The sequence below is a fragment of the Orcinus orca genome, chromosome 1 (assembly GCF_937001465.1).
Source record: "Orcinus orca chromosome 1, mOrcOrc1.1, whole genome shotgun sequence".
NCBI lineage: Eukaryota > Metazoa > Chordata > Mammalia > Artiodactyla > Delphinidae > Orcinus > Orcinus orca.
This window is the reverse complement of record NC_064559.1, coordinates 2,355,160-2,376,208: the sequence shown is the minus strand read 5'-3', so window position 1 is coordinate 2,376,208 and position 21,049 is coordinate 2,355,160. Positions and strand designations below refer to the sequence as shown.

The window sequence follows — 21,049 nt, the reverse complement described above, 5'->3', positions numbered from 1 at the left end:
CAGACTATCTGGTTTGTGCTATTCCTTGAGAATCTCTCATGTGCTTCCTTGTATTATGGCCATTTGAATGGTGTATCTTTGCTAGTTCAAGGACAAAGACATTCTTTTTATCTGTGTGTTCAAAGAGTGCTGAAATGAACCTGAATGAGCATGAATTATAACACTTATGCTCCCTCAGATTGCACCTAGCCTTCCTATTAGATTGCACAGTGTCAGAACCTGTATTTTAAAAGGAAATGGTCTTGACCTTTCACTTCTGAAAGCAACCCATGGTAGTTTTATGTTTAAAGCATTGTTCATGTTGGATTATCTACTGTTATCTATCTACAGGAAAATGGTATCTAGAAACTGGAAAATTACTAGGTTGAGTAATATTTGATATTCTAATTGTAGCTCAACTACTTTATTACTTATTTTTGAACTTTCATTAATCCGCAAGTTAAAACGTAATAGTTATGAAGGTACTGCTTATCCCCTTCTACCTTTCTTAAGACTCTGTAGCCTGTAGTGACCTTCACCTCTGTTGTCATCTTTTCCATTTCATGATCACATCTGGCCCCTGTTGAGGATAACATAGATCTAGTACTTCCTTTTTCAGGTATCTTTTTTAAATTTAAAAACACTATATGATGTGTTATATACATATTCATTTTGTCATCATTTCTAGGTCTAACCAAAAAGACATAATATAGAGCAAAATTTTTAAAAATGAAACCCATTAATAGAATGTGACTTCTTATTAGACTTTGCTATTTGCTTTTATCAAGCAAAACATGTTCTGGTGTTCTTTCCTTTCAGAATATACTATATTCTATACAGAAGCATATCAAATATATTTTTATATTTAGCAGTGAGTCAGGATTATTTTTTCTAGAACTTCTGAATTGTTATAATGTCTCTGCAAATTTAAGCCTTTTGAACAATTACATGTGAAAGCTTGCTGCTTCTGTCATTTCATAACTCCCTGAATTAAATCGCCTAAAATTAGTTACTTGCCCTGATTTCTCCAGCTAGGGCATTTTCTAATCTGTGTCCAGGCCTCTTTTAATCCCAGTAAAGCTTCACTGTAATTCCCTTACCTGGTAGAGCAGAAAATCCTCTCCATACTAACCCTCATTGCTCAAATGGACAAAAGATCCAAAAGATAGAATATGTGGCATACTTTATCCCCCGCAATCAGATGACCCGCGTCACTCCCCTTAATGCCCTTCAAACTCCTCTTCCTTTCTAATAAATGGTTCTTTAGCAGTGCTCCTTTGTTTCAGTAAAATTTAAGGTTGTACAGAATCAGGACCCTGGCAGATCTGTTTCTAACAGAGAACATCTAAAAGAGATAGTTTTCAAGATTTCCTTTCCCCAAATGTTATATCTTTGAATACAGCTAATTAAAAAAATCAGTAAAGGCCTGTTTCTGGAAGCCTTCAGAGAAAATGAGTTCATTATTATGCTTCATTGTGAATTGAATGATAGGTCAATAATTTAAGAATTTTCAGATTATGAGGCATTGGAGTAAATGCTTGGTGTCACATTTTGCATAGATTCTGGCTAGCAGTGGAGGACTTGAAGAAAAGGCCTATTAGAGAAGTCCCCTCTCGAGTTCAGGAAATATGGCAAGAATTTCTGGCTCCAGGAGCCCCCAGTGCTATTAACTTGGATTCTAAGAGCTATGACAAAACCACACAGAATGTGAAGGAGCCCGGGCGATACACATTCGAAGATGCTCAGGTTGGTACATGGATGGGCCTCACATTGCGTCACAAATGTTCTCCTGAGAAGTTGAAAGTTGGAATACTTTTGTTTTATTTTCATTATAATTGGTGGCTATATCTAATATTTTCAATTTAGGTAACTGTATGTAAAATAACTAATTGATCTAAAAGAAAACAGAGATGCTTTAAAATGAGTTTTTAAAGCCTGGGAATTTTTGTAAATTTGAATGTTTTTACAAGAAAATTTCTTGAAGGGAAATATTTTAAATATTTGAAAACTTTTTACTTTATTTTCTACTTTGTCACCTCAGTAACATGTATTTGAACTCTTTAACTTGTCTTCCAATGAGGAGATTCTAAGATTCTGACATTCCTAAATAATTTATTATTATGGATAGTCAGAACTAAACTAAATTAGCTTGAAGTTATGTAAAATTCAAACCACTTTTGTCTCTGATGATAAAATTAAATAGTAAATTTAGGCATTTATTATTTTTCCAAGTTACTTTTTTAGTCTGCAAAAAGAAGAGAAAAGGAAATTGATATTACTATTAACATCCTAAGACAAATTTTTATGTGTTTTTTCTTTTTTTCTCAAACTGGGTGTAATTGCCTCCTTAGAAGCAATTTGAATTTCTACTTTTTCTAAAAAAATATTGTGCTCAATAGGAAAAATAAACATGAAATGAGAAGATATTATTTCCTAATGATGTGTTGAAATTGGCTTTTAAACCAGAACATGCATGCTTCATAATTTCTTAAAACCTCTTTTAGAGAAGAATGTTAGCTCTAGAAAGTATCTTGTTTTTTAAATAACTACATTACTAAAACAAAATATAGAAGATGAAGAATAAGGTACACAAATTTCCTTTCTTATTTTTACTCTCGGTAGAAAATATATTTATCCTTTGCTTTGGTTTAAAAAGAAATGAGCCACTGTGCAGAAAACTAACACAAGTTGAAACAGCCAACCAAAAACCCATTCATTCGCCCTGACTCTGCTATGGTCTTCTATGTGGAAATAATTACATTCTATGGAGACACATGAGAGAGAGCAGGATGAAAATTCTGGCTCTGTTGCTTATTTCTCTGCTGGTTTTTCTTTCTTTCGGTTCAAGATAAACTTTCAAGCATTTTTCTGGAGCCAACAGCGTGTAAAATATTTGAAATTACCTTCCCCAAATCTTAATATTAAAAAGAACATTTCTTTGTTATCTTTGTCATTGAAGAATATTCTTGCTTATTGGGTCTTCAATAAAAGGAAAAGGCATGATTTTCTATAGAAAACACTACTACCTGACCGTAGGCTTCTTTTTTCAATCAATCTCAGATATTTAATTCTAGCTTTTTGTAGGCTTTTAAACCATATATTCAAAAATATAATAATAGAATTTCCTGCTGCTGTTTAAGAAGAGATGCAATGTAATAAGAAAGCAGATTCTGGAGCCAAATTGCCTAGGTTTTAGTCTGAGCTTTGCTCTGTGACCTATTGCAAGTACTTCACTTCTTCATGCTTCAGTTTCTTCATATTTAAAATAGATATAAAAATGGTTACCAACCTTGTTGAGGTTTTGTGAGGATATAATTAACTAATATAGGCAAGCACTTAGAAGTGTACCTGGCATATACTCAAGCATATTTGAGCACTTACTAGGCATACCCTTATACTTTGCTAAACATTTGTCATTCCTCTAATCCTGACAATAACTCTATTTTATAGATTAGAAAATTTAGACTCAGAGAAATGAATAAAGTGGTCAAAATTTACATTTTATACGTGGTAGATCTTGAGCAACATAACATCTGAATCCCAAAATGATTGACTTCTAAATAAGACATTGCCTCACTTTTCCAACAACAAATTCTGATGCAGTTCCAAATGTACCATATTTTTGGAGATGAACCTTAGACTAGATATTGAGACTTAATCCAGAACGTCTTTAAGTGGATTCACAGTAACTACAAATTATCGCTGGTGTGTTTAAGACCAGGGAAACTGAGTCATTTCTTAAAATATATATTTTCTCCAAACAAGAAGAGACTGGGACATTCCAGATACTCTCAAGTTGTTCAAAACTCCATGTCTAACAGACTGGAATGAACAAGGAGCATTTATGCTCCCCTAGAGTGCAATAAGCCAAAGCAGAATCTCCCTAGATTGGGCCAACACTGAACTGGATGGATACATTTTTTTCTTCTTTATCTACCAATATTCATCATCAAAACAGAACATTGCAGACTGATTAGGATTACCAAATATTTACCTAATCTATCTATGAATAAGTCAAAACATGCACACAAATTGGGAGGTTTAGCAATTAAATATCACAAAATTTATTTTTGGACTTGTGCTCTGGCCTAAAGTGGATGTAGATGACAGTTTTCACCAAACAAATGATTCATTTGGGAAGTCTGCACCCTCCAACTACATATAAATGCCAAAGGCTTCTAGAATGATTATTGAATCTTGACTTCACATCATTGTCTTTTGGCCTGGAGTAATCTTAAGAGACAGCAGATTTATTTATATTCTTAAATGATCTATGTAAATCAACAACTTGATTTGAAATTACTTCATGACAATCTGCTAACTAAATTCCATTTTTTTTTTTAAGGACTGGTTGTGGTTTAGCTCCCAAACCAGTTTAAACATTGATCCTTGAATAAAATAATAAATTTGAAAGTCTAAATGTTCTATAAGCATATAAGGTATTCTCATCAGCATTATCATTATTATTTTTAGCTGCTTCCAGATTTGTTTTTGAACCAAATGTTGTATTCTTATCACAGTACTTGATTTTTCCTGAGAAATAATAAGGAAGCCCCTCAACCATTATTTCTTTTTAGGAGCACATTTACAAACTGATGAAAAGTGATTCATACCCACGTTTTATAAGATCCAGTGCCTATCAAGAGCTTCTACAGGCAAAGAAAAAGGTATTGGTTCTTTGTGAATTCTTTTGACCTAGTTCTCAGTTGTAGTTATTTGGAGTAGTTACCTCTGCTGGGCCCACAGTATTGGACAAATGGTAAGTGAATATACTCCAAGACCCTCCCCCAAACCTTTGCATTTTATAAGGGCCATTTAAGTTGTATGGGTTTCTGTTTGTTGATTGCTTATTTTCTTCTTTGTTTGTTTGTTTCTGCAGATGTTCATGCTTTACAAAGTTGTTTAGACACCGTTTTCATGTTTCATGTTAGTCTTCTGTATGCCAGTTTAAGGAAATAAAAAATTACAATAAAGAAAAGAAAAGAACAATGTCATCAGATCAAAAACTTAAAGAGGGTTTTCCTTGTCCAGTAAGCTAGAATGTATGTTTTGGGCCATATGCTCCATAACTCATTGTTTTCAATGATACTTGCCAAAATGCAGTAATGTTTGCTTCCACATATTTTCATTTGGCATTTATTCTGAGTCACTTAGTATCCCTACGATGAGGTTTCATACCTAAGAGGATAGCCAAGCACATTTTCGAAGAGCTGCAATAGGCTACATTGTTCAATTAATGTTTATAATCAAAGTCTCACTGTAAATAACACCTTCTATAACCAGTATAACAGGGAATGGAAAATCTGGATGTAAACATCAACATCATTCATTATTTTGTAATGTTAAAATAGTCCATAGCTTCTTGAAATTCTGAGATGAAATTATAATTGTGTAATTCATGATCATCATTTAAGCTAATGGTATTTTTCAGAGTCCATTGACTTTGCAATGGGAAATAGATACTCTGTAGTTGCACTGTCCAGTACAGCAACCACTAGCCACATGGAGCTGTTTAAATTTAAATTAGTTAAGGTTACATAAAATTCTACTCAAATTTCTAATACTCAATGGCCACAGCTAAAGACTTCTGAAATATTAGTTAGTATAGAATGAAATTTCCATGCTTTCAGAAAGTTCTACTGGACAGCAATGCTCTACAGAATTAATGATGTTATCAACAGAAATTTAGTACCAGTAGAAAATTATGAGGAAATTCTGAAGTTAAGCCACTAGATTTTCAAACATTTAGGCTTTGAAAATGTTGGCATAAAACCTTAACATATCTACTTCATTTTAGTGTAATTTGATTTTGCTTGAAATCACACTATTTTGTTTGCACAAGAAGAATTTTGGTGTTAAAATTAAAAGCACTAATGCAAACAGAGCCCATGTCCTGTGACATGGCCTTCTGTGGCAACTCTCCTGTCTTCCTGATCCCTATGATTTAGAACATGAATTTGGTGTTGCATCATTTCATCATCCTGTCTTTTTCTGCTGTTTTTCTTTCTTTCTTTTTCTTTCTTTATTTCTTTCTTTCTTCCTTCCTTCCTTCCTTCTTCTCATTATTTCTTTTGTTCTTTTCTTTCTTCCTTCCTTCCTTCCTTCCTTCCTTCCTTCCTTTCTTTCTTTCTTTCTTTCTTTCCTTTCTTTCTTTCTTTCTTTCTTTCTTTCTTCTCTCTCTCTCTTTGTTCCTTTGCCCCACCCAACCCCACACATGTAAGTCGGAATACTCAGTGGATCGCAGAACATCTTTTGAAAACTTTGCACAGAATGTGGTAAGTTTTAATTTTTAAGGAATTACAAATCATTAAGTCCAATTGGGAAACATTCCCAGTTTCAAGCCCCATCTTCCACCTTGCATCCTTTGATGTAACAGCAAAGGTATTTATTGCCTTTATTCAAATTCAGAATTTCCTGCTTCCTACTTATCTTTCTGTCCCAGCACTTTCTGGAGTAGATAAGATATCACACGTGAAAATCTATATGTATCAAACTAAGGCTTGGAAAGAAATGTGTATTATGATACATAAAATGAAGAAACTGTTCTTTATATTTTAATTTTTATTCTATGTATCTCTTTCTTCATTAAAGATAGTGCATGCATTTCTATACTCTTTCCCTTAGCTCTTCCTAAGGCTTAAAAGGTTAAGAACAATGAGGGTTCTGTGCTTTCTACTTTTGCAGGGAGAAAATGACTTATTGAACAGTTTAAAGCCAGACTCAGTATGAATGGGGGTCGGCAACAATATATGCCCCACCAAAGACCCACTAGTATGCCTTTCTTATTCTTTATTTTTCAGGAAGGTATTGAAAACTATTGCATAAATCATCCAGGAAACCAGTAGTTTCCCTACCAGTGTTTTCTTAGCATCTTTCCATGTGCATAAGTGATATATTTGTTTGTGGGATTCTTTTTTTTTTCTTTTTTTGATATTGTGCCAGTGCCTTTGGAACTTTCTAACATTGTGTAAGCTCAAACTAAAGCCTTCAACACATTTATTTTTATAGGGCAGAAACATCCCTATTTTCCCATGCCATAAAAACTGTACACCAACACTGAGGGCCAGCACTAACCTGTTATGAAAAGAGGTAGAAAAATCTTGGTTTATACTCAAGTTTGTCTGCATTGTCTGTTGAGTTGTGTGGTCAGCTCCATGCTGCTGCTGCTGTGGGTGTGTGTTGTGGCTTTTGCTGTGATGGCCAGTTAAGTGGAGTTATGTGTGTTGAAATGTAAGCAAATTGGATTCAGCAAAAATATGTTTTTTGTTTTTAGTTTCCTTCAAGGATCCTTTCGGTGGGGAATGTTAATCAGTTCTTTTTATGAATTCCTAGTTGTGGCTGTGCCCAGAGTATTTGAAAGATTTTAAAAAGCAGTGTATACTTTGAACACTCAATGTGATTGCACAAATTAAAGGGCTGGAAAATGAAGGACTCCAGGAATTAATCACACTATAAACTTCCCAAAATTTTGGCTGGATCTTTTGGAGTCTCTGACCTTTAATATAAAATTTTCTTAAGCATTCCTCATAAGTCACCATGGGAAGATAAAGACAATGCTAAAGAAATGCCTCAAGATTTTGCTGGAGGAAGTCGCCACAGGATGTTGCACAGTGTTCTGTGTATTGTTTAAGAATTGTTTCAAATTCATTCTTTTCTAACATAACGCTGACAGAATATTGTTCTTGAGATTGGATTGGAAATTTCTGTAATATAATTAAAAACATATAATGCAAATTAAGGAATATGGAAAGGGGAAGCAAAATGGTTGTCTTTCCTCCAACACCATCCCCAAATCTCACCAACTTCCCCAATTCTTAAAGTAGTACCACATTGTAACTCATTGCAAACTTTAAGAAAGGATCAGTAGGAAATAAGGAAAGAGAGAATTAATCATCTACACCTTCAACCAAAATATTTATGCCAAGTGCCAACTATACTGCAGACATTGCTATGTCTTAGGAAAAAGACCTCAATTGCTAAGGTACATAATGATATAGATAAAATGTTATGTTGTGCAGGAGAAAGATAAACTATTTCAACTTGTATTAGGGTGGATAGGGAAGGTCCATGGGTAATGTGAGAATTCCCAGAAGAAGTTACATTTAACTGGATAAATAGGATTTCATTAGGCCAAGAAAGGCAACCATCCTTTTAAGAAGAAGGGGGGAAAAAGGCTGGGATTACTGAAGAAAGAGAAGTTGAGTAACATTCATACCATAACACATATATACACACAACATACTGATAAATTTCAGATAACCTTCAGACACAATTGTTTAGGGTTAATCCTTTTCCATCCAGGAAAATAAAAAGTAATGTTTTTATTGAATATTTTGTTTTGGTAGTACTCTAAAGAAATGGAGTAAGAAAATTAGAAAGACTCTCTGATTTCCTCAGTAGATTATGAATGATAACATTTATTTAATTAGTTATGAGAAATAAATTTCCATCCTGAAAATTATTTATATACAAAAATTTTAAATATTAACTGTATATCATTGTCTTATGACGGTTAATTTCTATTTAAAGTTCCCTTTAACTTTCTATTTTCATTTATTTTTTTATTTCCCCTTGGTTCAGTGTTCCTCCATAATATGATTACTTTTAGGGTCAGAAGTTGTGTTAGCCATCCTAAGTACTTAACATAATACATTTTATGGAATACCTTTATAGGATCAATAAAATGATTTTAACACAAGATAAAGAATGAGTGATTTTATTATCAGATAGACATAATGGAGGAAAGACACAGTTTAAATAAACATTTTAAAAGGGTTCTATGTGCAGGTTGCTCTGGTAAATACGGGGAGGCTACAACATAGAGTATCCAAGAAAGAAATGGACTTGGGGAATTACAGGTAAATAAGTGTGTAGACTTTAAAAGGAACTAGGAAAAGTGAGATAATGATAATAACTCACATTCACTGAGTGCCTGCCATGTGCCAGGCTCTGTACTAGGCACTTTATATTATCTAATTTAATTTAATCTGAACCTACAAGTTAGGTAATATAATACTCATTATTTTACCCATTTTACAGGTGAGAACACTGAAAGGTCAGAGGAGTTACTTAATTTTCCCAGAATCATACAGTTAGTTAAGGAGCTAGCACTAACCCCAAATTTATTTTGTTCCCAAATTCTTTCTTTCTACACTGATCACCTTGCTCTTCCAACGGTAGAAGACAGATAAATCCACTTGATAAATCCACTTGATAAATCCTAGGTAGAAGACAGATAAATCCACTTGATAAATCCTAGGTTTCTCCTCCTCTGGAATCTGAGTCCATTTCCGTTAGTGTTTATTTGTAGAAATTTATTTACATTTCAGCACAGTTATTTTTATAACCTGGCTTATAAAAATGGCATCACTGTTTTGTTTCACACAAGAGTCAAAAACGTTTTGCTTGACAGCTCTTCCTAATACCATTGGAAATCCCATTGGTTACTGAGGTTAATAAATTCTTGCAGGCACTTTAGAGAATAATTATAGTAAACAGCTAACAGCTGCATAGCATTTTACAGTGTTCCAAGGACACTCATTACTTTTTGTTTGTATTTTTGTTGTTGTTCTTTACAAATACAACTATCGTGGGAGGTGGTCAGGTAGGTGTTACCATCATTTCACAGATAAGCAAACTGAGGACTAATGGGGTGAAGTCATTTCACCAATATTAATCAATTGTTGAGTGTTAGGGCCAGGCCTAGAAGCAATGTTTTCTGACTTTAAATTCATTACTTTATAGACTACTCCTTTTCTTCTCATTATACCCAACACTGGAGGGATAAAAATAACTCACATTTGTGTAATACCTTCACCTTGGCTTGTTGTCCAAGAAATCTCATTTCTTATCATTTACTTTTTTATTATTTTCCTTGCCATCAGAGAATTTTCTTCAGGTCTTTCAAGGGTTGCTGTGTCCTCTCATGCCTTTAAATGTTATTCTTATTAAGTTGATTTCATTCTCTTTTGACAAAGTTCATGTAACGGTTGTTTTCTTTCCAACCATTAAATTATCAAAGTATCTGTCTGCCATATAAACCTTAAGGGAGAACAGATAGGAAATAAGGGGAGAAACAAAGTAGGAGGATTGATCATCTACACCTTCAATCAAAATTCATAAATCAAGTGCCAAATGCCAACTGTATTACTTATTACCTCTTCTCCTTAATTTGCCTTTGGGCTACAGAAGTAGAAATGAGAATTAAAGAATGTTAATGTTGAACTTCCAGAAACTCACCTAATCTAACCTCTTTTGGAGAAAAATTTTACCCTATCTCAATGAAGACAATTTACTGCAGAGCCTTAAAAGAATCAACATACAAGATATAATGACCACTTTGCTCTCCCACCCCCTCTCCTCCAGTGTACTGATGCTAGTGCATTGGGCTTGTAAGGTACCCTCTCAGGACTGAAATTACCAGAAGTTTTGGAAACTGTGTGAGAGAATTTCAACAAAAGGACTGAGTTGGCACTGAAATCAGTTGATTTTTTGCAATCAAATCTGTATTTAACTCTATAAATCATTAGTATACGTATTGATAAGAACAAATGTAAATATAAATCCTATAACTTGTTTGGAGTGTTAAAAGTGAGAAAGATACAATATGCTTAGTTCTTTTAGAATGTTCTTTTTGTTTAAATCTAGGTAAACTATTTTTCTAAGCCCATCATGGAGTTCCTAGTTAATACACCTTATGCAGATTTTATACAAGCAGCAAAATGTGGTTTAAAAAAAAGCCCAGACCTGGAAGCCTGACATGTTAATGTTAGGTTTGAAACCCAGTCTTACACTTCTCTTGCTGTATGAATTTTTAGAAATCAGTTAAACTGCTGAACCTTAATTTCTTCATCTACAATTTCTCTAGCCAGAAATAGCTCTAATCAGTACTTGTGCAAAATAAATAAATAAATAAATAGATAGATAAATAAATAAATAAAATAAATTTAAGAAATACTTTAATTATGCTTTTGAAACATGCTTTATTTACTTAAATTGCATCAGAAATATCTTCCAGGTCATTTCATATTCTTCTACATGATTATATTTATTGACTGCATGAAATTCTTCTGAATAGATATACCTATAATGCATTTTTCCATTCCTCTGTTGGTGGACATTTATGTTGTTACTTATTTATTTATTTCTTTATTCATTGTCATTGCAGCTCAAAGTGTGGTAAACATTCTTCAAGTTAAATATTGATTTTTTTTCTCATACTCATAAAAAATTGAGTTGCTTGGTTAAATGGAATGCAAAATTATGAAAGAAGAGATGTCTATTTATTTTTTTCTCTCTTATCTTTACTTTTGCCCTAATGCAAGAGATACACTAGAGGGAAAAATAACTTATCACAGAAGACAGAAATCAGAGTTCATATTCTTGATTTCCAAAACCACTTGTGTTACACATTAATAACGGGCTTCCTTATCAATTGGTCCTCAATCTCTGAAGAATTATAGTGTTTTCTGGGAGCCTTACACTTTTTTTCAAGACGCTGTCAAAAACACTATGGATTATTTCTAGTCCCTGGTCAAATGATTTTTAACTTGGTTTTATTAAATGTGAAATCTAGCATGAAACTTCCTCTGCATACCCTAACAATCACTGTGATTGTACACTGAGACTGCCCTCTCCACCCAGTATAACCCTATGAATAATACAGATTCCAAGTTTTGGAAATACAGCCTCACACCAGCTATGGAGCAATACTGCAAGAGTGCAATGCCGTGTCAAATCTACTCATGCAGACCCCTCAACTGTGCAGTTGAGCTGGACATTGGTTCTCCTTAAGATTGAAACATGGCATTCCTGGTTGAGTGCTCTAGACTTTGCTGTATGAGCACATTAGTGTAGATAAGCTGTTGGAAAAGGATCCTAGAGCCCCTAAAAATAAAATTTATAAACTTGTCACTGGGTTTGCTCACCATGAATAATACCAATATAGAAAATTGATTGACCTGGTGATCTATGTTCCACTCATATGCTACATTTTTATCATTGTTTTCATATATTATGTTACTAGTTCCTAGATTATTCATTCATTCAACATATATTGAGTTTTGACTATATGACAGGTGTCAGGGAAGAAGAAACTTTCTTCTACCCTTCTAGGTTCTTCTGGCTGGTCTAAGAATTAAATTGACATGAGACAGATTAATAAGAGAAAAATCAAAAGTTTAATACTATGTATACATGGGAGAGACCCAGGAAAACTAACTCATCAAAACGTCTGAAACTTTTAACTTAAATATCTTCAGCTAAAGACAAAAGAGGATGTTGGGGGTAGTGGTTTGGGACCTCAAATGTGAAGAAGGCAGCTGACATGGAGAGGGGAAAGCAAATGTTTGGTAGGACATGCAGAAACAATGGGACACAAAGAGGAATTTTAACAGACTTTCCTAGGTTTCTCCCTATCTCCTTGCCTAGTTCATATTATAGTTATCTATGGTGATTACTCCCTTCCTGGAACAGGTTCTCTATCTACATTCTTTAGGCAGTCAGGGGGAAGGTCAAAATTTCTTCCTGAGTGTTTTGGGCCTTGGTTATTTTCAGTTTGAAATAATCCACATGCCAAAGAGACATTTTGGGGTGGCAAATCTTGCTCCCATACACAGGTTATGTGCTACTCCTTTGTGGTTAAAAAGGCATCCTGGGCTTCCCTGGTGGCGCAGTGGTTGAGAGTCCGCCTGCCGATGCAGGGGACGCGGGTTCGTGCCCCGGTCGGGGAAGATCCCACATGCTGCGGAGCGGCTGGGCCCGTGAGCCATGGCCGCTGAGCCTGCGCGTCCGGAGCCTGTGCTCCCCAGCGCGAGAGTCCACAACAGTGAGAGGCCCGCATACCGCAAAAAAAGACATCCTGTTCTTACTTTCACTTCCCTTGATACCAATTTCTATCACAATGAAGTCAGAAAGGGCATTCTCTAGATTGTATTTATACTAATGAAGTTACACTATAGTTAGACCTCCATGGAGTTAATGAGATCCTCGATTCACATAAACATCCCTCATAATGAAGCAGATCATCTGCTTCACATAAACATCCATCATGATATAAAAGCAGTTTAGAAACTGTGAGAGGGAAGGTTTTGATTTTATATTTGTGCACCTGTGGATTTACCCTAAGGAGAACTTCGTGCATATTCTTTTCTGATTGAGTGCTATAGTTATTGCTTGAGGTTATAGGTATATTCATATAGAAAACTATGTTAGAAAACTCCTAGAGCACCCTAAGTAAATATAATTTATAAACTTGGCATTGGGTTTCCCTACCATAGATATTAAACACATAAAGTGAGTCTGGTCAAGAATGAACTACATTCTCCTCTTTCTTCTCTAGTGGACCTGAAACTCATCTCATTTATCATTTTGTAGTTGACATATATGGCTATCCATCTTCTTTTATTGAAACTGCTTTATAGTGATAACTTGCCCGAGAAAGCAGTTTTAGGTTCCCTGCAGCATGATGTAAATTGATTGGTGTGAAATGTATCAAACTATGTAGGCTGTTTAGTTTGGCCAATATATCTTTATTTTCCCCTAGTGGCATCATTAGTTCTTAAGTTGCCACTCAAGTTCTATAAACTATAAATTGTATAGTGGTTTTTGGCCAAAGAGCATCCAGTACAACTCTGGAGGCTCCTAAGGAATGTTTTGAGGCTGCTGAGTAGACAACCCCCAGTGGTAAACTTCCCCTTTCGCTGCTATATATGCCAGAGGCAGAAGTTTCAATAGTATTTCCCAAAGCACTGCTCTCATATACCTAAGGACTTGGGTTGAAGCCAGTGATCATGAGGCCCCAGCTACCTGCATAATTGGAGACCACCCTGGGGGCTCTATTTAACAATTTTATAACCCAGTAGTACCCATGTGTCCAAGGATTATTGGATTCTTTTATCCAACAACAAAAAAAATACTTATTGAGCACCTATTGTGGGTCAGGCACCTTCTTCCTAGTTAAGAATACATAAATAATAAAAATAGGAAGCTAGTAGGTAATAATAATAAGCTAATAATAGTAGTAATGACAAATATAAATAATAATAATAGTTAATAATAAGAAGAAATAATAGTCACTAACATGTATACCTTAGTCGGTTCATTCTTCTCATGAAAGTGAACTGTTCAACGAACAGAACTAGTTTCCTACCAGCTTCCCATTAGCTTACTTCACGTACATCATGAAAGTTTTCCTTAAAGCAACACAGAGTAGGCAGGAAGAAGAGTTAAGCTTAAGCAAGAGATCTGCTTATTAAATAGTTGGGGTAAGCAGCCCTAAAGGAGGGAGAGAACAAAGGTAGAACCAGAAAGAGGGTCTAAGGACTTGACAAATTGTGTTCCAGGCAAGACTGCCATGGAGATTTCCAGTTAGAGGAATATAGTACAGAATAAGGTAATCAAAAAGATAGCTCATAATCTGGATCCAAACAATGGGCCATTTTACATATGCAGAAGATGAAGGTGGAAGGCAAGTTAAGAGAACCTAAAGATAAGAGGACATGATAGGATCAGTAGCTACTATATTAATTCATATTTGATGATAATGCCAAGAACTTGGTTAATGAGATAGAGGAAGCAAAGGAGGAAGAGTACAACTTTTAGCACCAGTGTATTTACATATAGGCTACAGTATTTTTGAGCTAAGTTTACTGGAAGAGTTGATAGTAGAAAAATAAACTTCAGACTGTCTCAATTAGGAATTGAAAGTTATATAATAGTTAATAAATTATTTTACATTATCACTTCTATTTTATTTGACAGTATATGAAATGGAAGTTTTACTCAACTATGACAAAAAATTGTAGCTGAGTAAAGCAAGAAGATAGGGAATATTTGTGTATGCTTGTGTACGTTACAATACTTGTCAAGTACTTGAAGACAGTCAACTATCAATCTCAGTATTGATCTCAATTACCTCCCTGAGTTAAATAGAATTTAATAGTATTACATACAGTTAAATAGAATTTCATCAATAGCCTGAGGACAATACGTTTGCATATTCTTTTTATAAATGTGTTTTACATAGCTAGGAAAAATATAAATGGAACTTAAATTGATAAAGATTGGGATTATGTCTAAATTTAATTTCCACTAAAAATACATTCATATGTTTAATTATATCTAGATATGAAATCACTTACTAAGCAGCCCCATATCATCATCAAGCCATCTCATTTGCTGTTATCCATTCTGAAGCCACGTGTCCCATTGTATGTGTTCATTAGCATTCCTTTATGAAACACTTTTCAGAAAAGAAAGCCATTTTTATGTTTATGACCAGCCATGGGTGTGAATTTTACTTTTCCATAATTTATGCTAGTACTTGGAGGCAATAACTCTAAAATGAGTGATTTAAAATAGCTAGACAATAGACATCTTTATCTGAATTGAATACATGTTTATAGACTTAGATATATTTTGTTTATAAACAAACACCCTGCTGTGTTTTCTTAAGTGTTTGGCAGGTACCATAAGGCAAGCCCAGACTGGGCAAAATCCCATATCCTCTGCATTGTGCATCACATTTTGATTGCTGTTTTTGTCACTGTTGTTTTCCGACGTCCAGAAGTTACCATTATTAAAATAAGCTTGTGGTCATTACTGGAAGTTTAAAACACCATTTCTAAATTGCACTGACTATTATTTCTGGAGAATAAAAGATCAGCCGTCATTTTTTTGGTTCATCAATTCATTCCTATTTACTTATTTTGGTGTTAAAGATTTTTCTTTCTATTTCATCAGCAATAGAAAAATTACTCGATAGACATGGCTGATGTAAACAGGGATAGCAAGCACCCATTATCAAGACTGTTCACTTGAAATATACATATTAATATCTAGGAGGAACATACTTCCAACACCAGAAAGAAAAGACTATTGGGAAGTCTTTATCTTTTCTAATTCTAAAAGTCTTCAAAGGACTTTTGGGAGACATTGAAAATGATGAATTTTTGGAGTCTCTAAATTGAAAAGGGATTTAGAGGCATCAATTTCCCCAGGTCCAATCCCCAGCCATTGCATGAATCTCCTCTGTAGACTCAATGACAAGTATGCCTCCAGCATTTGCTGGCCTGTAGGTTCCAGAGACGTGGTACCTTTAGAACGCAGGGGTAGTCAATTCCATTTTTTAGAATTTCATTCCTTGTTTTTAGAATAATCTACTTTTTGGTAACTTCGGAGTATTGATCCTAGTTCTGTCTCCTGGAGCTAGGCAGAATAATATAAACATTCCAGTAGATCTAGACATCTGTTGAATTACTTGAAGGTGTAATTATATCTCCTCTCAAGTTTTGTTTTTATTTCCATTAGTTAAAATCTAGTTCACCGTTTTTCTGTATGGTTCAACTATCCATATCCCATATCTCAAAATAACCAGGGGCTTGGAAAATGCAGATTCCTTGACCTTATCCCAGATAAACTGTGTTAGAATCTCTCTCTCTCTCACTGTTGACAAGCGCTTCAGAATTCAGTTTAAGAACCATGATCTAGGTAGCAGCCGGACTTCTCCTTACCAAAGATCGGTGGTTCTCACTTCTTCACTTTAGCTGCAGCAGAATCATTTGGAGAACTTCTCATAACACAGATAGCTAGACCTCACCTCTCAGAAAGGCTAATTAAGTAGTTTTCTGGTAAGATCCAAGAATTTTAATTTTTTAAAAATTCTCAAGTGATACTGATACTACCAGTTTGGAGACCACACTTTGAAAACCACTGCCCTAGCCTAACAGATTCCCTCCACTCTCCCCACTGATAGGTGCCAAGGGCACACCTAGTGTCACATCTGAGAAGCTACTCTCCAGTTATGCTCACACATTTTTGCAAGCAGCATTTGAATTACATGGATGAGTCAACTGTGTTTGTTCCCATAGCTGTTTACCATAATTGAACTTGTAGTAATTACATAATTTATGTAAATGTCATATAAGCTGCTGAAATTTGAGTATGAAAAGAAAAAGATATTTCTATGAAAACTAAGCTGAACACTTAACAAGACTTAATAAACTTGCCTTAAAATTGCAATCAAATTAAATCTGAGTGAGCCTTGCATTGGGAAAGTGGGCTTCTAATGTTTTCTCATTCAATAATCTCATGTTCTTTTACCACCTTAATTGCTCACCTCCTATATCCACCCCAGTTCATCAGTAGTCCTCCAAAACTGATAACTGAACACAATACTTGAGAAGTAACCGAACCAGCATAGATTGGAAATATTATCTGCCCAACAGGAAAGAAAGAACATATATAACTTTTACAATCCAGTCCGAGCATTGTATCAGCTTCCCCACCCCAGCTCCCAGTCACAGCAGCCATATCAAATTGTAGGGTCATTTGGGGCTTAAAATTTTTTTTAATCTAGAATTTTTTTTCTTGTGAGCTCAGATTACGTCTCCCCAATCTTCTCTTTTACTGCTAGATTGGTTTATTGTTTGTTTATTAATTTTCATGTAAGTTTGGTTCTTTATCCTTCTTTCCATTAAGTTTTATCTTGTAAGTTATAGCCTTACATAATTTTTTGGAGTATCTCTTTGTTACCCTGTCTTTTAACTAAGATTAGCAAATTGGCATCATACATTCATTTTAGCAGAATTCCATCAGTTTAATAATGCAAATTATTGATTAAAATGCCATAAAGTACAGAGAGGAAGACAGAGTTCCACTACTCCAAAAATTAGCACACCTTGAAGGTAGTTGTTTATTTAGTTATGAACCTCACCTTTTTTTCTGTGTCATCCACAGAGATACCATGAAAGACTGCTAAATGCCTTACTTAGTCCAAGAACCTTTGTTTAAAGCAACTTCCTCTCCTCAAGTCTGGTAAACTCTTTTTAAAAATGAGTAAACGAGCGTGTACATGACAAAGATCTAATATGGTTTATATGGGGAGTTCTTATCAAAAAAATAATCAGAAGAGCACTACGTCATTAGAAAAATGAGCAAAGGTCTTCAACAGTTTTTTTTTTCTTTTTTCGGTATGTGGTCCTCTCACTGTTGTGGCCTCTCCCACTGCGGAGCACAGCCTCCGGACGCGCAGGCTCAGCGGCCATGGCTCACGGGCCCAGCCGCTCCGCAGCATGTGGGATCTTCCCCGACTGGGGCACGAACCCGCGTCCCCTGCATCGGCAGGTGGACTCTCAACCACTGTACCACCAGGGAAACCCTATACAAACTGTACTTGTGTACATTTATATGTGTGTAGGACTAAAATAACATTTCAGAAACAATACATTCCCTTATTATGTGCAACGCACCCTGATATATTTTGATTTATTCTATGATATGTAATTTTTTCCTTAATGTTGGTAGCATCTTTCTAAATTGATTTCCTTTCCCACTAATGTCATGAATTTCAACAAAACATTGTTTTAGAAGAAATATATGTTACATGGGTAATTGATCAAAATAGGATCATTTTAATAAGCATGTTACTCATAATAAGCCATAATACTATGCACAATATAATATCAGTTTTGTAAAAAAATAAATAAAATAACATTTTTGTATAAAAAGTAAAATGATATATTAGCATGTAAATAACTGTATTTTGGGTAAAGTTTATTTCTCTTTATATTTTTCTATGTTTTCCTCATTTTCTCTAATGGATATACACTTTTTATTTCAGGAAACTATTCTTAACTAAGGAAATGAAAGTATTTGGCTTTACTTTTTCTATCTCAAACCACACAGGGAGCTAGTAATAAGTGCTTACATATAAATGTATTCATAAACCATCTCTTTTAAGTACATAATAACAGAATTTTTTCCAGCGTTCAACATTAAATATACCAGCCTCCAAACTAGCTACAGAATCCCCTTCCTTTCTTTCTTCCTCCTTTCCTTCCTTTCTTTCTTAAATCTCAATAATTGAGCTTCCTTTAATTGTATTGAAACTCACACTTTTCAGTTTTGCTAAAATTATTCACGGTGATTCAGTAAACTCACCTGCAAATTAACCTAGGAGGCTTGGTTTCATTTAAAGCAGGGAAGGTCTTTCCAAACCCCTAGCCTAGTTCATTTCCTTCTTAACACATTCCCAGTTAGTTTCATTGATATGAACAACCAGGGCAAAATAAGAGTTGAAAAGACCCAAATTCCGCCACTTAATTATTTAATAGGGTGTGACCAAGTGCTCCCATTTCTCATCCTACCTTGCCTCTCCTCCCCCAAGATAAAAGTTACTTGTCCCAATACATTTGAATCTCGTTGCCCTGGTTTCTAGAAGCTTATTCTTAAAATGTGATTTCCAGCCAAGGAACTCAGCTCATGCAAAGCAAGCACATATTTGGGGACTTCTATAATATTAATATTGTTTAACAGGTATCAATTGCTTCACCAAGCCAGGTAACTTAGAGAATTGTACAAAATAGCATGTACAAAAAATGTACAAGTACTGGCAAAGAGTCCAGAGAGGGAAACTGCAGAAGAACTTAAGGGGCAATTAGAAGACTTCAGCCAAAACCTGAGTAAGAAGTTTCACTGAAGACTGAGTAGAACCTGAGCTGAGAGAGTAACAAGTGCAAAAGCCAGCCAAAGAACCATTCTGTGAAATGACAGTAGGTAGTTTGAAAGGCCAGGGAAACCAGGTTATGAAGGATTTTGAAACCCAGGCAAAGACATTTATATTTTTTAAGTGAAACCAGGGCAATTTTCAGTATGAGAGTAAAAGAGTAAACAGATAACATCCGTTAGTTCAACCTGTTTTAAGAGCATACATGTCCTATCTCTAGTCCAACAGCATCTCATTACCACCAAACAGTCAGCTCTTTTTATTACACAGCTGTGGGGCTGAGCACAGGTTAGACAACTGGGTCATATACACCAGTAGAAAGTCAATGACAAGATTTGCCCTCTCTTGGTCTCAGCCTCTCACTGTGGCCTCTGGAGCCTACATGGCATTCTAGAATATACTTCTAAGTCTACAGCAACATGTGGGAAAGACTAGGAGGCAATGATAAGAAACACACAAGTAGGAATTATAAGAGTTAAGATGTTAACATCTTTTTTAATCCAAAAGATGCTGATAATTTCCTATTCTTCTCTTTAAGCTCTTTCATGCCTATCTTCTAAAAATCCATCCCTTCATTTATTGTTGGTTTGTTTAGTGTCCTGTAGACTCAGAAAGACTGCTGTATGTCTTTATGACAGTAATAAAACAAATAGTTGGTCACTCAAGCAAATATAGCTTCTCTCTACTTCCTTTATGGATTAGTGTCTGCAGGAAAGGAGTGTGGAAATTTGCCTCCATCTCAAGGCTCTCAGACTGGAGCTAAGAGCCTGACCTTTATGTCCATTTCTATTGGCTCACAGCTCTTTGTCAACTTTATGTTATCACTTTAAGACCAAGAAAGATGTTAAAAATCAGGTGAAATTCATAACTTTTAATAGTTAACTTGAGAAGGCAAAGAAACAGCAATAGGTAGTTTTGTTTGGGGGAGTTTTATTTTCCTAATTATAACAAAATCTCTATGCAACATTTAAGATAGGAAGGAATTGGTTTGGTGGAGATGAAATTTTATTGAGACACTAGAAAACCTTCTTTGTTTATGTGGTAGCTGTATTGTAGAGTAGCCAGAGGCTCTGTCTTCACTTAAGTGCCAGTTAAAGTCAGGTTAATTTTGTCCTAAAATTGATCATGTGCTTCTTTTGCTAGCATACTGTCCATTAACTAGATATTACAAAATCTCATAGGATCTTGAGTTTTTATTTTGTTTTGTTTTGAGTTTCTGTCTTTGTCTTTCTCTATGGATTTCCATTTACAATATAATCTATTTCCTTTATTTTTTTTAATTTTTATTTTATATTGGAGTATAGTTGATTAACAATGTTCTGTTAGTCTCAGGTGTACAGCAAAGTGATTCAGTTATACATTATATGTATCTATTCTTTTTCAAATTCTTTTCCTTTAGAAAAGAAAGGGTATAAATCATATAACACAAATGTAGTCATTTGGTTAAAAATAATTATTATTCATATGGAATTCAGTTGTAAGCAATTTGGTAAAAGCTGCTATTGGTAAGGGATTTTTAGCCCTTTTAGTTTCTAGAATTAAGATTTTAGAACTTAACTATGAAAA

The 21,049-nt window shown here is 34.7% G+C and overlaps 1 protein-coding gene across 9 annotated transcripts in view; it reads left to right on the top strand.

Moving 5' to 3' along the window:
- The window catches only part of RGS7 (regulator of G protein signaling 7), a 603,142-nt gene that overhangs the window by 578,575 nt on the left and 3,518 nt on the right, over nt 1-21,049 (top strand). For 6 of the 9 annotated variants that reach the window (XM_033412378.2, XM_012538138.3, XM_033412377.2 and 3 more), the window contains 3 exons: nt 1,539-1,725; nt 4,557-4,646; nt 6,988-7,068. In XM_033412378.2, the coding sequence (XP_033268269.1) occupies nt 1,539-1,725; nt 4,557-4,646; nt 6,988-7,062 (352 nt within the window). In that variant the 3' untranslated portion in view covers nt 7,063-7,068. The remainder of the gene's footprint in view (nt 1-1,538; nt 1,726-4,556; nt 4,647-6,987; nt 7,069-21,049) is intronic. The other 3 variants (XM_033412379.2, XM_004283486.3, XM_033412375.2) reach the window with 1 other exon arrangement.